The 15,438-nt window shown below is 38.2% G+C and overlaps 1 protein-coding gene across 1 annotated transcript in view; it reads left to right on the top strand.

The window, feature by feature from the left end:
- The window catches only part of LOC149206501 (protein OS-9 homolog), a 178,714-nt gene that overhangs the window by 106,593 nt on the left and 56,683 nt on the right, over positions 1–15,438 (top strand). The window contains exons 3-4 of the mRNA XM_089395446.1: positions 1,260–1,460; positions 1,612–1,683. Coding sequence (XP_089251572.1) covers positions 1,260–1,460; positions 1,612–1,683 — 273 coding nt within the window. The remainder of the gene's footprint in view (positions 1–1,259; positions 1,461–1,611; positions 1,684–15,438) is intronic.

Raw genomic sequence — 15,438 nt, 5'->3', positions numbered from 1 at the left:
ACCATCAACCAATATTAAAACCCTGCATTGCCAATTCTCTGTCGCCTGGAATTTTTCATTCTTCCCATCATACCACTGACTTAGCCTACCTTGGTATTGTGAGATTATGCTATGACCCATAAATTCCACAATAGAGAGGGTAGAGGCATGTGTGATTTGTACCAAAGAACATTTCCTATAAAACACTTGTCTCTTCCCTTGGATCGAATGATGCTACATGTAGATTAAATCTGCTTTCATTTGCATGACAAGTCAGTTTTCAAAGTGTGTCGAAAACTTAGGGAAGGTAAGAGAAATGGACATCCCCCCAGTTGTTTTAGCCCAGACATCTAGATTCATTGTAGTGTTGGCGAGGTAGTCCACTTTGCTATTGAATACATGGAGAACCTGATAAAATCCAATGGCTTCAAACTTTCTAGCCGCTGCTTGTGCTTGTTTGATTAGTCTTCCAAAAGCAACATCCCTAGATGTCGTATTGTCTCTCATATGCCTTGCGATGATGGTAGAGTCTCCTACTACTGCAAGCTTCTTTATTCCTCTTGCATTGAGAATGGATAATCCTTCAAGAAGTGCTAGGATTTTGGCATGGTTGTTTGTTGCCTCTCCTAACCCCCATTCATAGTTGATGTCTTGTTTTCCATTGGGATGATAGACAGTCCCCTCCACACTTGTCACCCTAAGAGTGGCGCAGTGTTATAGCCTCCACTTGGGTTTGATTTTTTAAGAAAGTGGTTGGGATGCCTCACTAGGGCCAGTGCACTGCTGCAAGGGGGCCATTGTAAAGCAATAGAGATGTGCCCTTTAAGTTAGTCCTGAGTCCTGACCACATGCTTCCATGTCGCCACTGGCATCCCACTTCTTGATAGGTGGTGGATGCTCAACAATTAAGACTACTGAAGCATCTTGCCAAGGGATTTTTTGCGGTAAATTTTTCTTTTTCTGTGGTAAAACATTTTCATAGATGAGGTGTTATATCTGTGTTCTTTTCTCAATCTTGTCAACCTATAAACAATTTTGAAGGCTTATTATAAATTTATGTAGTTCAAAATTAGTAAATACTAAAAATGTTATTGGATTTGAACTTTTGGTTTTGGCTTTCTGAAGAACTGAACATTCATTTTTAGAGGTCTATATTAAGTTCAAGGCGATTTGCATAATTTAACTGAATCTGATGATTGTTTAATGCTCACTAAAGTTTAAAACATGCTTCCTTTTCTTTGATTCATTACTTTTTACTTATATGATGTCATTCATACCAGGAGCCTGGACAGGAATCAGTAGAAATGACTGACAGGGATGGGGAGAAGTATGAGTGCTTTCTACCAAATCATGAAAATAAGGGCTTTAAAGAATCCAATCAACAATACAGCAGTAGCGTTACGGCATTAACCGATAAGCAGAGTAGGACAAAGACACCTGATGAGCTTCTTGAATCATTGAATGGCCAGTGCTTCCTAAGAGTGAGAACCATTTAGTCTTGTTGCTTATGTTACACAATCCCAACCTGTTCTGTTTTAGTTTTCTGTATATTTGCTAACTTCTGTTAGATTAATATGCTACCTTCCATTTCATCATGGAAAGTTATATGTTGTTGATTCTGTGGTCATGCAGCATGAAGGGTGGTGGTCTTACGAGTTCTGCTACCATGGAAAAGTGAGGCAATTTCATGCAGAGGAGAAAAAGGTAGCAATTTGGCATTCAATTCAAATATCTGTTCTTCTGTTTTGATGAGCACATGGGGGTCACTTGTGCTCATCACATTTTGTAATATTATAATATTTCTTTGTGACTTTGTCTTGTTGTGACATTGTAACTTCTAGTACAATTTGTCGTCTAGTATAGTGTTTATCATTTAGATTCTCCAGCTGTATGCATGACTCCTATTTATATATTAAATTGGTATGTTGGGGAGTTACATAAGGTGTCAAATTTATGATAGGGTTCCTTTTCTATCTAAGGAGCCTCGCTTCACTTTTAATGGATAAGCTATGTTCTCCAAGTTAATAAAATTGAAGTGCTTTTGCTTCCCATCTTGCTCCCAGCTTTAGCTTATACCTATTTTGGCATCAGAGCCTAAAGATTAGGTCTCTTTCACTCCAGTTGGTCTATGTTTAGATAAGTGCTACAGTTTAGTATATCCACATTTCTCATCCTGTCACTTGTTTTGTAGAACTTGGGTATTTGTTGGTGCCACATATCTGTGTATTTATCTACCATATTTGTAAATTTTCATCATGGGCATGAGCACACTGAATGTAGTACCGAGTTTCTCCTAGCATATTCATGGATTTCAAAATAAATTTATAATATCAGAACCAACACAATAATTTAGACATCAGCAGTTCAGTCAGTTGGAAGCTGCTAGTAAGTCCATTTGTGAGGCAAACTGATATCGGTGAAGGTGCTTCGATTTTAGAACTATGTGGATAAGTGTGGTTTTTGTTACTAAGGCTAACTGACTTTAGGGATTGACTTTTGAGGTTTAACCATCATTTATGATCTTGTTAATTAATTGATGTGTCTGGTCTCCTACAGGGCTGCTAACATAAGTCTTCCACATTAACATTCAAAGCCTGCACTACCCTTGTTGGATAGAGTCTCATAAAACAAGTTGCCTTTCGCTTGACAGCATAACCGTTGTTTAATCTTGAAGAGGAAACATCCATTACCTCCAGACTTCAATAGTTGGTACACTCATGCCAAGATGCCTGATGCACCTTGTATCCCACGTTTCTATTTCTTCATTGGTATTTGCTCACTGTCGGAGATTTTGCAAATCAAATTTATGTAGAATGGGATTCAGTTAATGTAGGTAGGGCCATATATGACTACCTGGACGTTCCTCGAGTTTGCTGATGTCAAGTTCATGATGAAGCCAAAGGGGTAATAATTGTGAAATTTCTATCAGGGCTTTGAACAAGTGCGCTGGTGAATTTCTGCTCTAGTTGCAGTTACCATTGATCCATTGAAAGTGGATTTGAAGTTTGAACAGCCTTGCATGATTGCTTTTGATAGTGCTATAACAACCCTCAGATTTGGTAGCTTTTTATTTTTCTTTAAATTAGAACATGCCTCAGTATATTCTTTTCAAAATCAGACTTGCTTTGCTAAGAGTACTTTTTTATTTGTAGAAAGTGCTATTATGTTGGGACTCATCATTTATATTTTTTAAGTCACAGGGACATAGTTAGAGTAGAGTCCTCTTAGCCAAAGTCATCATTCTGTAAAATGGGAATTTACATATCATGGTTCTTGTAAAAGATGTGTGAATCTGTTTTATGAGGTTTAAATACTACCTAAAAAAAGACATTTCAGTTTTCAAGAGAAATACATAGCTGTAAACCCCATCGTGGCAGGTGTATCTCCATATAATAAATTCTTGAAACTCCTGTGAAAGGTGTGCAAATCACTCTTATGGGATTTAAATATCACCTCCAAAAATACATTTTAAGGGAAATGCATAACTGTAAACTCCATTGTAGCAGGTGTATCTCTACGTTGTAGATTCTTGGAACTCCTGTAATTGTCTTGATCTGCATCGTCCACCTGAGTGTGGAAATTGAGGAAGTAAAGTGTGATATTCCTACTTAGTCTTTTACTAAGTAAATATCAATTTTGCTCAGTTTTGGTTTATTACATGGTTACACTTAGAAGAAGGGGGCTTAGAGGACCCACATTTGATTTTTGGCGTAGGAGACACTCCAACATTAGAGTTAGAAGAAAGATTGCTGCCACGGTCCACCACAAGGGAATTTTGGCCCACATGGAGAGTATGCTCTCATTGGAGCATATTTGGTGTGGGGAATTTGATATGGGCCCACATGGGCAATCTTGGAGGCAACTTGACAAAAGGAAGGAGGGACTCTCATTTGGCTCATTCATCTATCATTTCAGAATTTGTCTCTTGACATAGCACGCTTGAGTAGTGAGCCAAGTCTACATGTGCTGTTCAGCACACAGGTGTTTTTGAGCAGAGATCCTAGCCCTTGCTTCAGTGGACTTTGAGTGCCAGCGCAAGGAGGGAGTTTGTCTTAGTCCCAAATCGTACCAGCAGCAGTGAGGCCGTACTACAACAGAGAGGAAGCTACGGCGGCGCAGGGACTGCACAGTCTTGGGTAGAGACACTCCGGGGGGTTGAGGAATGAGTGGAGTTTGAGGTGAAACTTGGAGGGAAGGCCTGGGGAGCCTTCTAACAGGGATTGTAGGGATTTTGGGAGCATTTAGCAGCAAGTTTTACCAGTGGGTCGATATGCCCAGCAGCAGAGCCACTCAAGCCAAAGAGGGTCGAATTTCGGGGTCAAGCTTTGGCCAAATCCTTCGTGGGATATTTTGGGTTTATTGAGGAGAGATCGAGATTAATTTCCCGGAATTTTCTGAGTAGTGGAGAGGGCCCTAGCAGCAGATCCTCTCAGGCAACGACACATTTCTGGGCATCTACAGCACAATACTTGGGTAGCATAGCAATAGTTTTGGAGGAGGGTGTCTCACTTGTTATTTTGGGCTTTGCTAGCTTGCATAGAGCAAGCCCGGGTGCACTCATTCCAGCACCTATTTGTACACCTCTCTCGATTAATAAAAAGAGTACACAACGCAGTTTTTGGGTGTTAATTTGTGGACTGATTGCTTGTTATTGTTTCATGGTGTTTTTGTCTATTTTGCTTTGCATTTTTACTGTTAATTTGCCTTAGGGATATTCCATAAAGTACATTACAAATGACATTTAGAAAACACCCCCATGAAATTATTAGAAAATGATCGAAGCAACATCTATCCTTGTCCACATTCTATTTCAAAGATTAATTAGCAACAAGAATGGTTCCCAAAATAACAAGAATTGCTGCAAAGTCTAATATGATGACCATTGTGATACCCCAAGTTGATCCCCATGTTGTAAAAGTATATGTACATATGTTAAATAGGCTGGTGAGCTAATATCCTTTTGGGCTAAAGAGCTTGTGATGATCAATGGCCGGATAGCCTATAATGTAATTTGTACATGCAATCGGACTAATACAATACATCACTGCTGCAGACCAAGTTAAACAAGAGTATGGGGGGCTCGGATTCATTGAGAGGGAAAGGGGGCCAAGGGCTTAAGGAAAAGAGCTAAGCCAAAGAAATAATATAACATTCCTAAGCTTAAGTCCAAATTCATTTTATTTTATTTTAAGTTCCTATGGAGTGGGACAAGTTCCCAAGTGGTGTGAAGTTGCCTACATGGGTGCCACATGTCAAAAGGCTGACATGCCCATATAATCTTTATTGCAATGGAAATGGTATCATTCCTTGTTCATTTTGGTGAACTCGAGTTGGATGTGAGCTTCGAGAGCCATTGAGATCTTGTGACCTTGAGAACCTTGAGGATTCTAGGCGAGTCATGTTTGTTTATCAGGGACAATTTTCATTGGGTTGCCTTTGGGAAGTTTGGAGCCCTAGATTGAGAATTGTGCGAGTAGGTTTCCTAGGGTGTGAGGCCCCATGCCTATTTGGTAGTGTTCCATTGGGATACATTCCCCAGGGTGGGGGGCACAATCCCCATGTTTTCCATGCTTTCGAGATGGGGGGATGCCTAGCGAAACATTTCCCCACATCCCCCTTTTGGGGAAATGTGGGGAAACATAAGGATAAACGTTTCCCTAATGTGGGGGATGTGTTCCCCAAAATGGGTGCTTATGGGTCCCCCCCTCGAATGTTGCTTTAAAACAATAATTTATGAGTCGGGTAGCCTAATATTCAACCCTACAGCCTTACTAATGCTTTGTAACTAAGGTAATGTTAAATTCTTAAAATAAAAGGATAAAAGTTTTACTTAAATTTTTAACACTGCCATTAATTGTTTCAGGATGTTTGAGAGTGGTTTCAACGTCATTGGATTTTGTATGGAGAAAGTAGAATTTAAAATCCCACCCAAAATCCAACAAACTTAACAATTTTAGGGATTTTAGGGTTGGGGGGATTGCAACATATCCATTTGGTTCTATCACGTATGAGGGTATTGAACTAGCATTTAATCAAGAGCACCAAGCCCTCTATGTACCTCGATGTTGGTGGCATTGATTGTTGAACTCCTTTGTCATGACCCTAGTAAAAATGTACCCATCACTAAAACAAAATCTCGATTTGACATGTTAAGTTTTTTCTATCTTATTTTAATGCTTAGAGGGTGATATTGATGATGAAAATCCCAATATAGGCAATGATTTTGATGATATATAGGTGTTTGTTGTAGCATGATTGACTTATATATATATATACTCAAACACACACACACACACACACCTCGATATCCCCTCACCCCCCTTGAATTTACCTAAAATTTATGGGTGCTCCCGCATGCCCCCCTTATGCATCTCCCTACTCCCGTGTCCCTCCGTCATGGAAACTTGGTGGAACATTGGTCTATGGAGACTCCATTAATGCAAGTGGAGTTCTTGGAGCCACAATTCAAAGATTTCCTGTTTGGCTTGTGCTAGAGCCTTGGAAGGGAAGGTGAACAATCTGAGGGATCGTAGACCAGAGTAGGAGGTCCACTTCCTTGGGTTGTGTTGGATGAGGGGGATGAGAGTCTTTTGGTTGGAATTGCTGGAGGAGTTGGGTGACATGGCCTATTTTGCTACTTATACTGATTGTTAGACCATGACTGACCTTTGGGTAGTCTTTTCCCTAGTGGAGTCATAGCCCTAGATTGGGTTTGACCTGTTGTTGAAGGAATTGGAGCAACAAAGTTTATGGTTGGGTGGAAAGTTTGAGGTTTGTAGCCTCTTCGTGAATCTTTGCCTTAAAAGTTAAGTGCTATGGTTTTATGGTTTACATGCGATAATTGGTGTATATGTACTTCATAATGTTCCACCAAGTTTTTGGGATGGCGGAACGCGGGAACATGCAGATGCACAAGGGGGACATGTGGGAGCAACCTAAAATTTTAAGGAAACTCTGAGGGAACAAGGGGACTTTGGAGTTTATATATATATATATATATATATATATATATAGATATATATATATATCTATCTATAAACATAATTCAAATTCAAATTCAAAAATGAAATACATTAATTCATACATCATAAGTGATTCAATAGTAGCTACTAAAGTTTGAAGATTGGAATGGTAAATTGAAATTGCTCAAACTCAAAACTAGTAAAAAGTGGTGAGTCAAAGACCTGGTCTAAAGTCATTAGTATCTAGAGTCAACACTCAAAAGTTAAAATTGAAAATGAACAATGGACGATGAACCATTGTTATCAGAATTGGACGGGTCATTGAACTAGTTGACCCCAAAACTGGGAATCGGAAAAATCTGGATCAAAAAACCTATCGGCCAAAAAATACATAAATACAATGTTCCACCAAGGTTCCGAGACGAGGGGGTGAGGGAGCGAGGGGGTGCGGGAGTGGCCTCTGCAAAAGCTCCCTACCATTTTTTAGGAAACGTGGGGGAGCGTCAGGGTCTTAAAAATTTATAAATATAAAATATAATTTATTAATTGAGTCCACTATGACAATTTGGTTTGAATTGAAAAGTTGCAAAGCATGATCATTGATATGAATATCATTTGACATTATCCAAATTTATAATATCATATAAAATAATAAATTTAAAATTCTAATTCAGCTTGGTCAAATTCTAATTTAGATTTTGGTCAGACAGAGGGAGAGCTTCAGCTTGATAAGGTAGCCACTGAATTCTGTGAAAAGGTAAATGAACAGATCAGGAACACTGCATTGGCAGTAGAAGGGGCAACTACAATGGGTTGTCCAGCTGTATTGGATCCAACAGCTAGAAAGTTTGTTATATTATATATAATATAGACAGTACACCATATGCTGAAAGAAGAGTTTTAGTTCCAGGAGAGATGAGAAGATCACATGAAAGAGTTTTTGACAGTTTACTATCAAATGACATTGACTGCAGGATGACCATCTGCAAACCAACTTGGGTGACCAACGATGGCATGGATAATTTGTCTACCTTATTAGAGCAATGCCATGCCGTTCAAACTTCAAACTAGCAGTGTATTTCAGGGGTGAAAATAATTTTCAGACCTGAGAATTCAAGCTGAGCAACTGTGGTCTGTGTAAATTTTGTAACTGTATAAATTCATATATAATGACAGTTCCTGAGATTTCTTGCTGCCCATAGTATTTTGTCATGCTTGCAGTAAACGCATGTTAATCTATAGTCCACCCAATTATTTCCCACATGACATAGGTGCTGCTTCCATAGTTTGTATGTCAAATGTCATGCAAATTAAAAACACAAACTGAATGTCTCATATTCTTTGCCTGTCACTCCAGTTATCTCCCCACTGTAATCCAGCCATCACTTGAGAAAAAAAGGAGAAGTTTTAAAAGGGAAAATTCATGTACGTGCTATATGGTCCAACAAATTTCCATGATACTGACCCTCTAAAATAACGCTTGTTGAAACCAAAAGACAGCACAAGACGTTATCCCCATACAGAACATGAGTAGCTTTGTACCACTTTAGGTCTATTAAATCATAAACTATAAGCAAGGCCATTTTTTTGGGAGCGTGGGGAAACGTCCCCTCAGGGAAGGGAAACGTTTCCCTGGCACGTCCCCCTGAGTTTCCTCCATTTTGGGAGCATGGGGAAACGTTCCCTACTCATCCCCAAGTCCCCGGAGCGCGGGGAGCGAGGAAACTAGACCCCTAAGGGGGGGGGGCGAGTCCCCGTGGAACACTGCATAAATATTCAAATTTTGAAAAAATACATTAATATTCATGTGCATCCATATGAATCCAAACCATTATACACAAATATGTAAAGTTTTTCATAAATATAACAAGGGTGCATATAACCAAAATAACATTGAGTGCAATCCATCTTTGAGCCAAAAATACATCAACAAAGAGGCTCTAGATGGCCTCTATAGTCCAAAAAAATTATTCTACAACAAATACCTACATATCATCAAATTAATTGCCTATATTGGGGTCCATATCATCAATATTACCCTCTTAGCATTAAAATAAGATGGAAAAAGCTTAACATGTCAATCGAGATTTTGTTTGAGTGATGTACAATTTTACTAGGGTCATGATAAAGGAGTTCAACAATCAATGCCACCAACATCGATCTACATAGAGGGTTTGGTGCTCTTGATTAAATGCTAGTTCTGTACCCCCATATATAATAGAATCGAATGGAAACGTTGCCATCCCCCAACTCTTGAAATCCTGAAAACTGTTAATTCTGTTTGATTTTCAGTGGGATCTAAAATTCTACTTTCTCCATATGAAATCCGATGAGGTTGGAACCACTCTCAAAATTTTGAGTCAATTGATGGTAATGTTAACAATTTAAGTAACTTTAAGAATTTATCATTACCGTCAATTACATAGCATTAGTAGGGGCCTAGGGTAGAATATTAGGCTTTTCCACTCATAAATTTATGTTTTCAGACAAAATTCAGGGGGCAATGCCCAACCATTATTGAGGGGTATATCCACAAGCACCCCTTTTGGGGAAACACATTCCCCATGTTGGGGAAATGTTCACCCCTGCGTCTCCCATAGTTTCCCCAACAGGGGAACACGAGGAAACATTTCCACAAGCCCCTTGTCCTGGGAGCATAAGTGTGGGGAGTGTGCTCCCCACCCTGGGGGACGTGTCTCCATGGAACACTAGTACTTTATTTCCTATGCTATTATGTTTGATGTGTTCGTGCACCCATGTTTATATTACTATTCATGTTATGTTTATATGCTGCATTTCATGGTAGTATGCATATGCGTTTATAACAAAGCATAATTATGGTGCCAGGGGTACCTTCTTGAGGAATTATACTTGGTAAAGTGACCAGGGTGCATAATTTTGGTATTGGAACAAAATGTGTAAATGTCAGCGTGTAGTAAGGCTAGAAATGTATAATTATATAATTAATCCTATCGGAGTTAATTTATGGAAAATATGAGTTAGGTTGAAAGAAATTTGAAATGTGCAGTGCATACAGAGTTGGAATTTTAGTAATGTGACACAACATGGAGTCTACGTCCATTACAACCATGGTTGAACACTTGCGGGTGCAAAATTGATGCGTTGCCTCCATTGTACCGGTTCTTCAGCCTAATTTCAAGCTTAACTCAATGATAAGTATTCCACTCTTTGATGTGTTGAAACATGTAACTAGGTTCGGTCTTCATAATGACATATGTAATCATGATTTTATGTATTTAGTGAAAAGAGAAAAATAAATTTATTGTTATTCTTGAGGCATGGGCTTCATGCCCAAGGGAGATTTATTTTTAGGTCAAGCACCCATTGAGTGCTTTTGGGGCTTGTCATTGAGTCTACAAGTCAATTTAGTCATTGTCATGTATGAAAGCGCCTTTTGGGCATGTTACATATTGTAAAGAAAATTTATTTGAGTCGAAAGAAAGTCAAAAGACCCTCCAAGGCCTCGTTAGGGCGCAAAGATAAGTCGGCCTACATGAAGGGACAAGTCGGCCTAAAGATAGCAATTCGTACCCCTCAAAAGCCTGTAAGTAAGAAGGAACTCGATCTCATTTGGACACACACTCAAGCAAGTTCAATCTCCTAAGATAGAAGCTGGAAAAGGGACAAAAAAGAAGAAGAGCAATATCAAAATTTTGGGCCTCTCTCTCTCTCTCTTGTGTTTGGGTTTCTACAATTTCTGGGCAAGACGAAATTTTGAAGCTACAAGGTCAAAGCTACTTCTAGGTCGAAGCTGTGAAGCTGCAAGGTCGAAGCTGTGAAGCTGCAAGGTCAAAGCTGCTGCTAGGTTGAAGCTGTGAAGCTGCATCAAAGTCGAAGCTGTGAATCTACTAGGTCGAAGTTGCACAAATTGTTGTTGGAGGTCGAAGTTGCTGAAGAAGTTGCTAGATGGTCGAAATTTGGTGCTGGAAGCTACGCAAATCAAGAAGAAAGGTTGACTTGGTCTTGTAGGAGTGTTGGTCAAGGGTCATAGGTCTTTGAATTCGTAAATTGAAGTTCTATAAGAAGAGAAGAATTCTTGTGGGTTTTCCTCTCAGAAGGAGAGGTTTTGGCCCTGGATGATAGCTTATATCTTGTGTCCTCTTGTCTCATTGTTCTTTATTGTTTGGTAGTTGTTTGATAATAAGAACAAAATAATAATCAAGTGAAGAAGGAGTTAATCAAGATAAGTAAAAAGATATCACAAGCAATTATCAAAGTAAGAGAAATCACTTAGTCTAGCTGCCCCTAGATTTCTTGACATGATGGAACCCTTAATCCATCAAATGCAAACACTTAAAGACTAGGAGTTTGAAGGGTGACATTCATACCCAACAACTAATGGATTCAAGAAAAAGGTATTGTGGCCAAGGTACATATGGAAGCTCAAACTCTTGTTCAATCATGTGTTGTTGGGGAACATGTCCCCATCTTAGGGGCATGTATCCTCTACACAGGATGGTTACAAAAACCAAAAATCAGGGCATATCCCCTTCTAAAACTTGAAATGAAAAAAATTAGTGAAAGCAACAACAACAAATTCTTGACTGTGGCAGCAACAACAGGCAGTCAAAAATGTTTATCCCTAGTGAGCCAAGGGCACAAATGAATTTCAATGTTCTTTACTAGTTATTTTAACTTTTCTTTCCTTCTTTAACATCCTGTCGAATTGTCAATCAGTTCTCTCGTATCCTTGAGTCTTCTAATATCATTAGTTAATAAACAATTTTTATGTAATTTTTTTTTCCTAAATGAGGAAATATGTACAAGAAAGTATAAAGTGGGCATCTTTTTCAGTGATATAAGGGTTGAAATAAGATATCTGTAAGCAAGTACTTAACATTCTTTGCATCCCTAATTAGTAAAAAATCCTTTTCGCAAGTAGCCAATGGTGTGTGTTTCTTAACCGATTCTAAGGAATAAAATAATAGGGCTGTCATAACTTTCAAATATTTGCTTAAGAGACTCACAAGTCTTGTTGAGACTTGCCGAGTCTTGGCTAGGGAAAGTACTTGCCTAAGAGACTCTTAAGTCTTGCTAAGTCTCTTGGCTAGGGCAAGTACTTGCCTAAGACTTACCCTTGAAACTTGCGGCTCTAGATTTGTGGTAAACCCACCAAATTTGGCAAGACTCACCACAAACTCGCCATCAAACTTGCCATATGTTTTGTGCACGAAATATACGATATTTTAAGTTTTTTTTGTATTTGCCTAGTCTTTGCCAATTCTTTTTGGAGTCATCGAGTCTTGCCAAGTCGCAGGCCGACGGAGTCTTTGTCGAGTCCAAGTGTTTACAGATCTGCCTTTTGACAGGAAGTTAGCTATAATTTCTAGGATTTTACAGGCTTCCCACATTTATTGTGTTTTCTGTTGGCTCCCAAGTCATATGCAGTTAGGTAGATTGGAGGAAATTCTCAAATCTTTTATATGGGCCAAGTATGTTGGTGAGAGGCCATCCAAGATGTCATGGGATGTTTGCATTCTACACAAAGAGGAGTGGGGCTTGGGTCTTATTGTTAATAGTTTCTTAGGGCAAGATCTTGGTGGCTTTAGAGGATGTTCGGTGCTTAGTAGTGGCACCTTGGCAGATTCTTTTGAGGCACAACATGTTCTCTATGTTTATGGAACCCTCAACCTTTGGCAAGGTTGTTAACCAGTTTCTTTTGAGGCACACCATGTTCTCTATGTTTATGGAACCCTCAGCCTTTGGCAAGTGTGTTAACTTTTATTGCTTTTGTAACAAACAAAGTTTGTACTCATGGGTTAAATACATTAGAACACTTGGAATATATATATATATATATATATATATATATGAATGAGAATACAATGATGAGATTGTTACAAATGATGACCTGCTTATATAATTAGGCAGACGCCCCTTCATGAATGGTTATGTCCTTATAGACATGCCTCTTCTAGAATCTATACTAATCGCTATTATATATATTCAGTAACGAGTTCTTGTGATTTAATTTTCCCTTGTCATTCATGTGGCAATTTCCTAATTTACTTCAAGTACTGATGTTATTGAGTTGGTTACAAAATCTTCACTTGGAATTTTCATCGTTTAAAATGTAACATCTGAGTATGCTTTGACTTTAATTGGGTTTGGATTTGTTTGAATTGTGAAGTTAATGGGATTTGTATTTGTTCTTTTTTCTTCAACTTGAATTTCCATATTTGAATATTTCGACAATTCCTTCTTGATAAGCTGTTGTGCTTTGTTTTCCAAGGACTTCTTATCCTTCTTAAGCTTCTTAATTTGCGTCAACAATTTTTCACCGTGGTCCTTAAGTTGAGAAATTTCTTCATTTTTGTCAGCGGTGATTTTTAAACTTCCCTTTTAATATTTTATATCACTTTCTGACTTTTTTGAAGAATTACTTTTGAGATATCTTGTATGTCTTCTAGTGTTACTGAATTTGTTTTCAATGTAACATTTTGTAGTGTTATTTTTTTCATCCTGTAGGAAAATATTAAAAATTTCTTCGTATATAAGGATGAAGGACCCTAGTGTTTCCATCCCCATGTGAACCCAAAATAATGTCACCTTGATCGCTCCACAGGGATCGAATTGAGAATTGCGATATAAATGTATAATCCCCAATGTTTAATTGTAAATTGGTTATGTCATTTTTTTTGTCAAAACAGTCTAATTTTTCGATTATATTTGACTCTGGAATCACTAATTGGTGTGCGATTTTAGGGTTTATATAATTTTTATCTTTGGCGAGAGAGATAGAAATAGTTATATCTTTTCTTGCAAGAGTCCCTTTAATTTTAAATAGCACTGAAGCACAATTATGCTAGGTTTTTAAAAATCTTCCATTGGTGGTTTCCATTTTGAGCTCGTCAATAATATCAGTAATAAATGTTGAAACCCACTTCTTCTTGACTTATTTTATATTATTATTTTTATTTTTTATAATCTTTTTAACCTAAGTTGCAGGAAACGTTGGAGAAGGGTCCGTTTTCGGCCGGAAACGAAACGGAAACGAGGAAACTCGTACCGTATGGCTTGGAAACGCATTTCCGGCCATACTGGCCCGTTTCTCGAGGAGGAAACGTGGCCAGTATAGCCGGAAACGCATTTCCAGGCCATACAATGGAGTTTCCTCTTTTAACTTGACTTTTTCTTGTATTTTTTATTTTATTTTTTCGCTTCTAATTTTTTATTGGGCGACTAAATTATCTTCTAGATGCCTCTCAAGTTATAAAAAAGAGGATTTTTTGAGTGGGGCAGCCTAATGTTCAAGCCTATGGCCCTAGTGTTGATATGCAGTTCATGGTAATGTTAAATTCTTAAAGTAAATCATCCTTTTACTTAAATTTTTAACATTACCATGAAATGACTCAGGATGTTTGAGAGTGGTTTCGCCCTCATTGGATTTCATATGGAGAAAGTAGAATTTTAGATCTCACTCAAAATCCAATAGACTTATCTGTTTTTCAGGATTTCAGGATTGGGGGGATTGCAATGTTTCCATTGGATTTTGTCATGTACTAGGGTATGGAACTTGTATTTAATCAAGAAAACCAAGCCCTCTATGCAGGGGAGACTACCAATAATTGAGAGCACGTAGGATACTAGGATATGGAACTTGTATTTAATCAAGAGCACTAAGGTCGTTCAACTATGTAGGAGGAGACTCCCAATCAAGCACGAGACAAGAAATTAGAAATTTCTCATGGCTGATTTTGGATATTGCTATTTTCATTATGTGATCATTCATGAGTAAATGTGATGTAAATTTAGAGACTTATAGTTTATGCATTGACAATTGACAATTTAATCATAATGTAATAAATTAGAATGTATCATATATGCTTTATGATTGCACATATTTCTTAAATGTCCTAATATATATATATATATATATATATATATATATATATATATATATATTGTGTTTCCCTGTTTCCAAAATTTGGGGGGGTCACGTTTTGTACCCGTGCCCGTTTTGGAAACTTGTACCCGTTTCCCCATTTCGTGCAACTTAGTTTTTAACACACACACACACACACACACACACCATATATATATTACTATTGGTTTTTATTTATTTTTTCTAAACGTCTTAGGGGGCAGCTCAATTTGTGATCAAAGTAATGTGAAATCTGTGAAATTTGAGAGATCCAAGGTTAAATCCCCCCGGTTGTGACCTGGTTTACGGAAAGGAGGACAGGTCGTAGGTCCCTAGAGGTTTACTAGTAGTTACATGTCAGGTGGGTAGCTGGGTTTCTCTAGGATGCAATTTTTTTTAATTATCTAAACATATGGACATGACCATTTTTCCACAAAACGCATGGACGCATCTTTTGACAAGGGTGTGTCTAGGTACGTTGTGTGGTCAAAGAGGATTTGCAGTGACGACTATTGTTGGTGACAGGGAGCAGAAGGGGGTAGTGATGACAGAGAAGGTAGGGGATTGCAACGGTTCGAAGCGGGCAATGACAGTGGTTGGTCGACGACACTG

This window comes from Pinus tabuliformis, chromosome 1_2, assembly GCF_031772625.1.
Source record: "Pinus tabuliformis cultivar Carrire ecotype Pingquan chromosome 1_2, CPIR1, whole genome shotgun sequence".
NCBI classification, from domain to species: domain Eukaryota; kingdom Viridiplantae; phylum Streptophyta; class Pinopsida; order Pinales; family Pinaceae; genus Pinus; species Pinus tabuliformis.
Note: the sequence above shows the minus strand (reverse complement) of the source record. Positions and strands in the feature narration are given on the sequence as shown.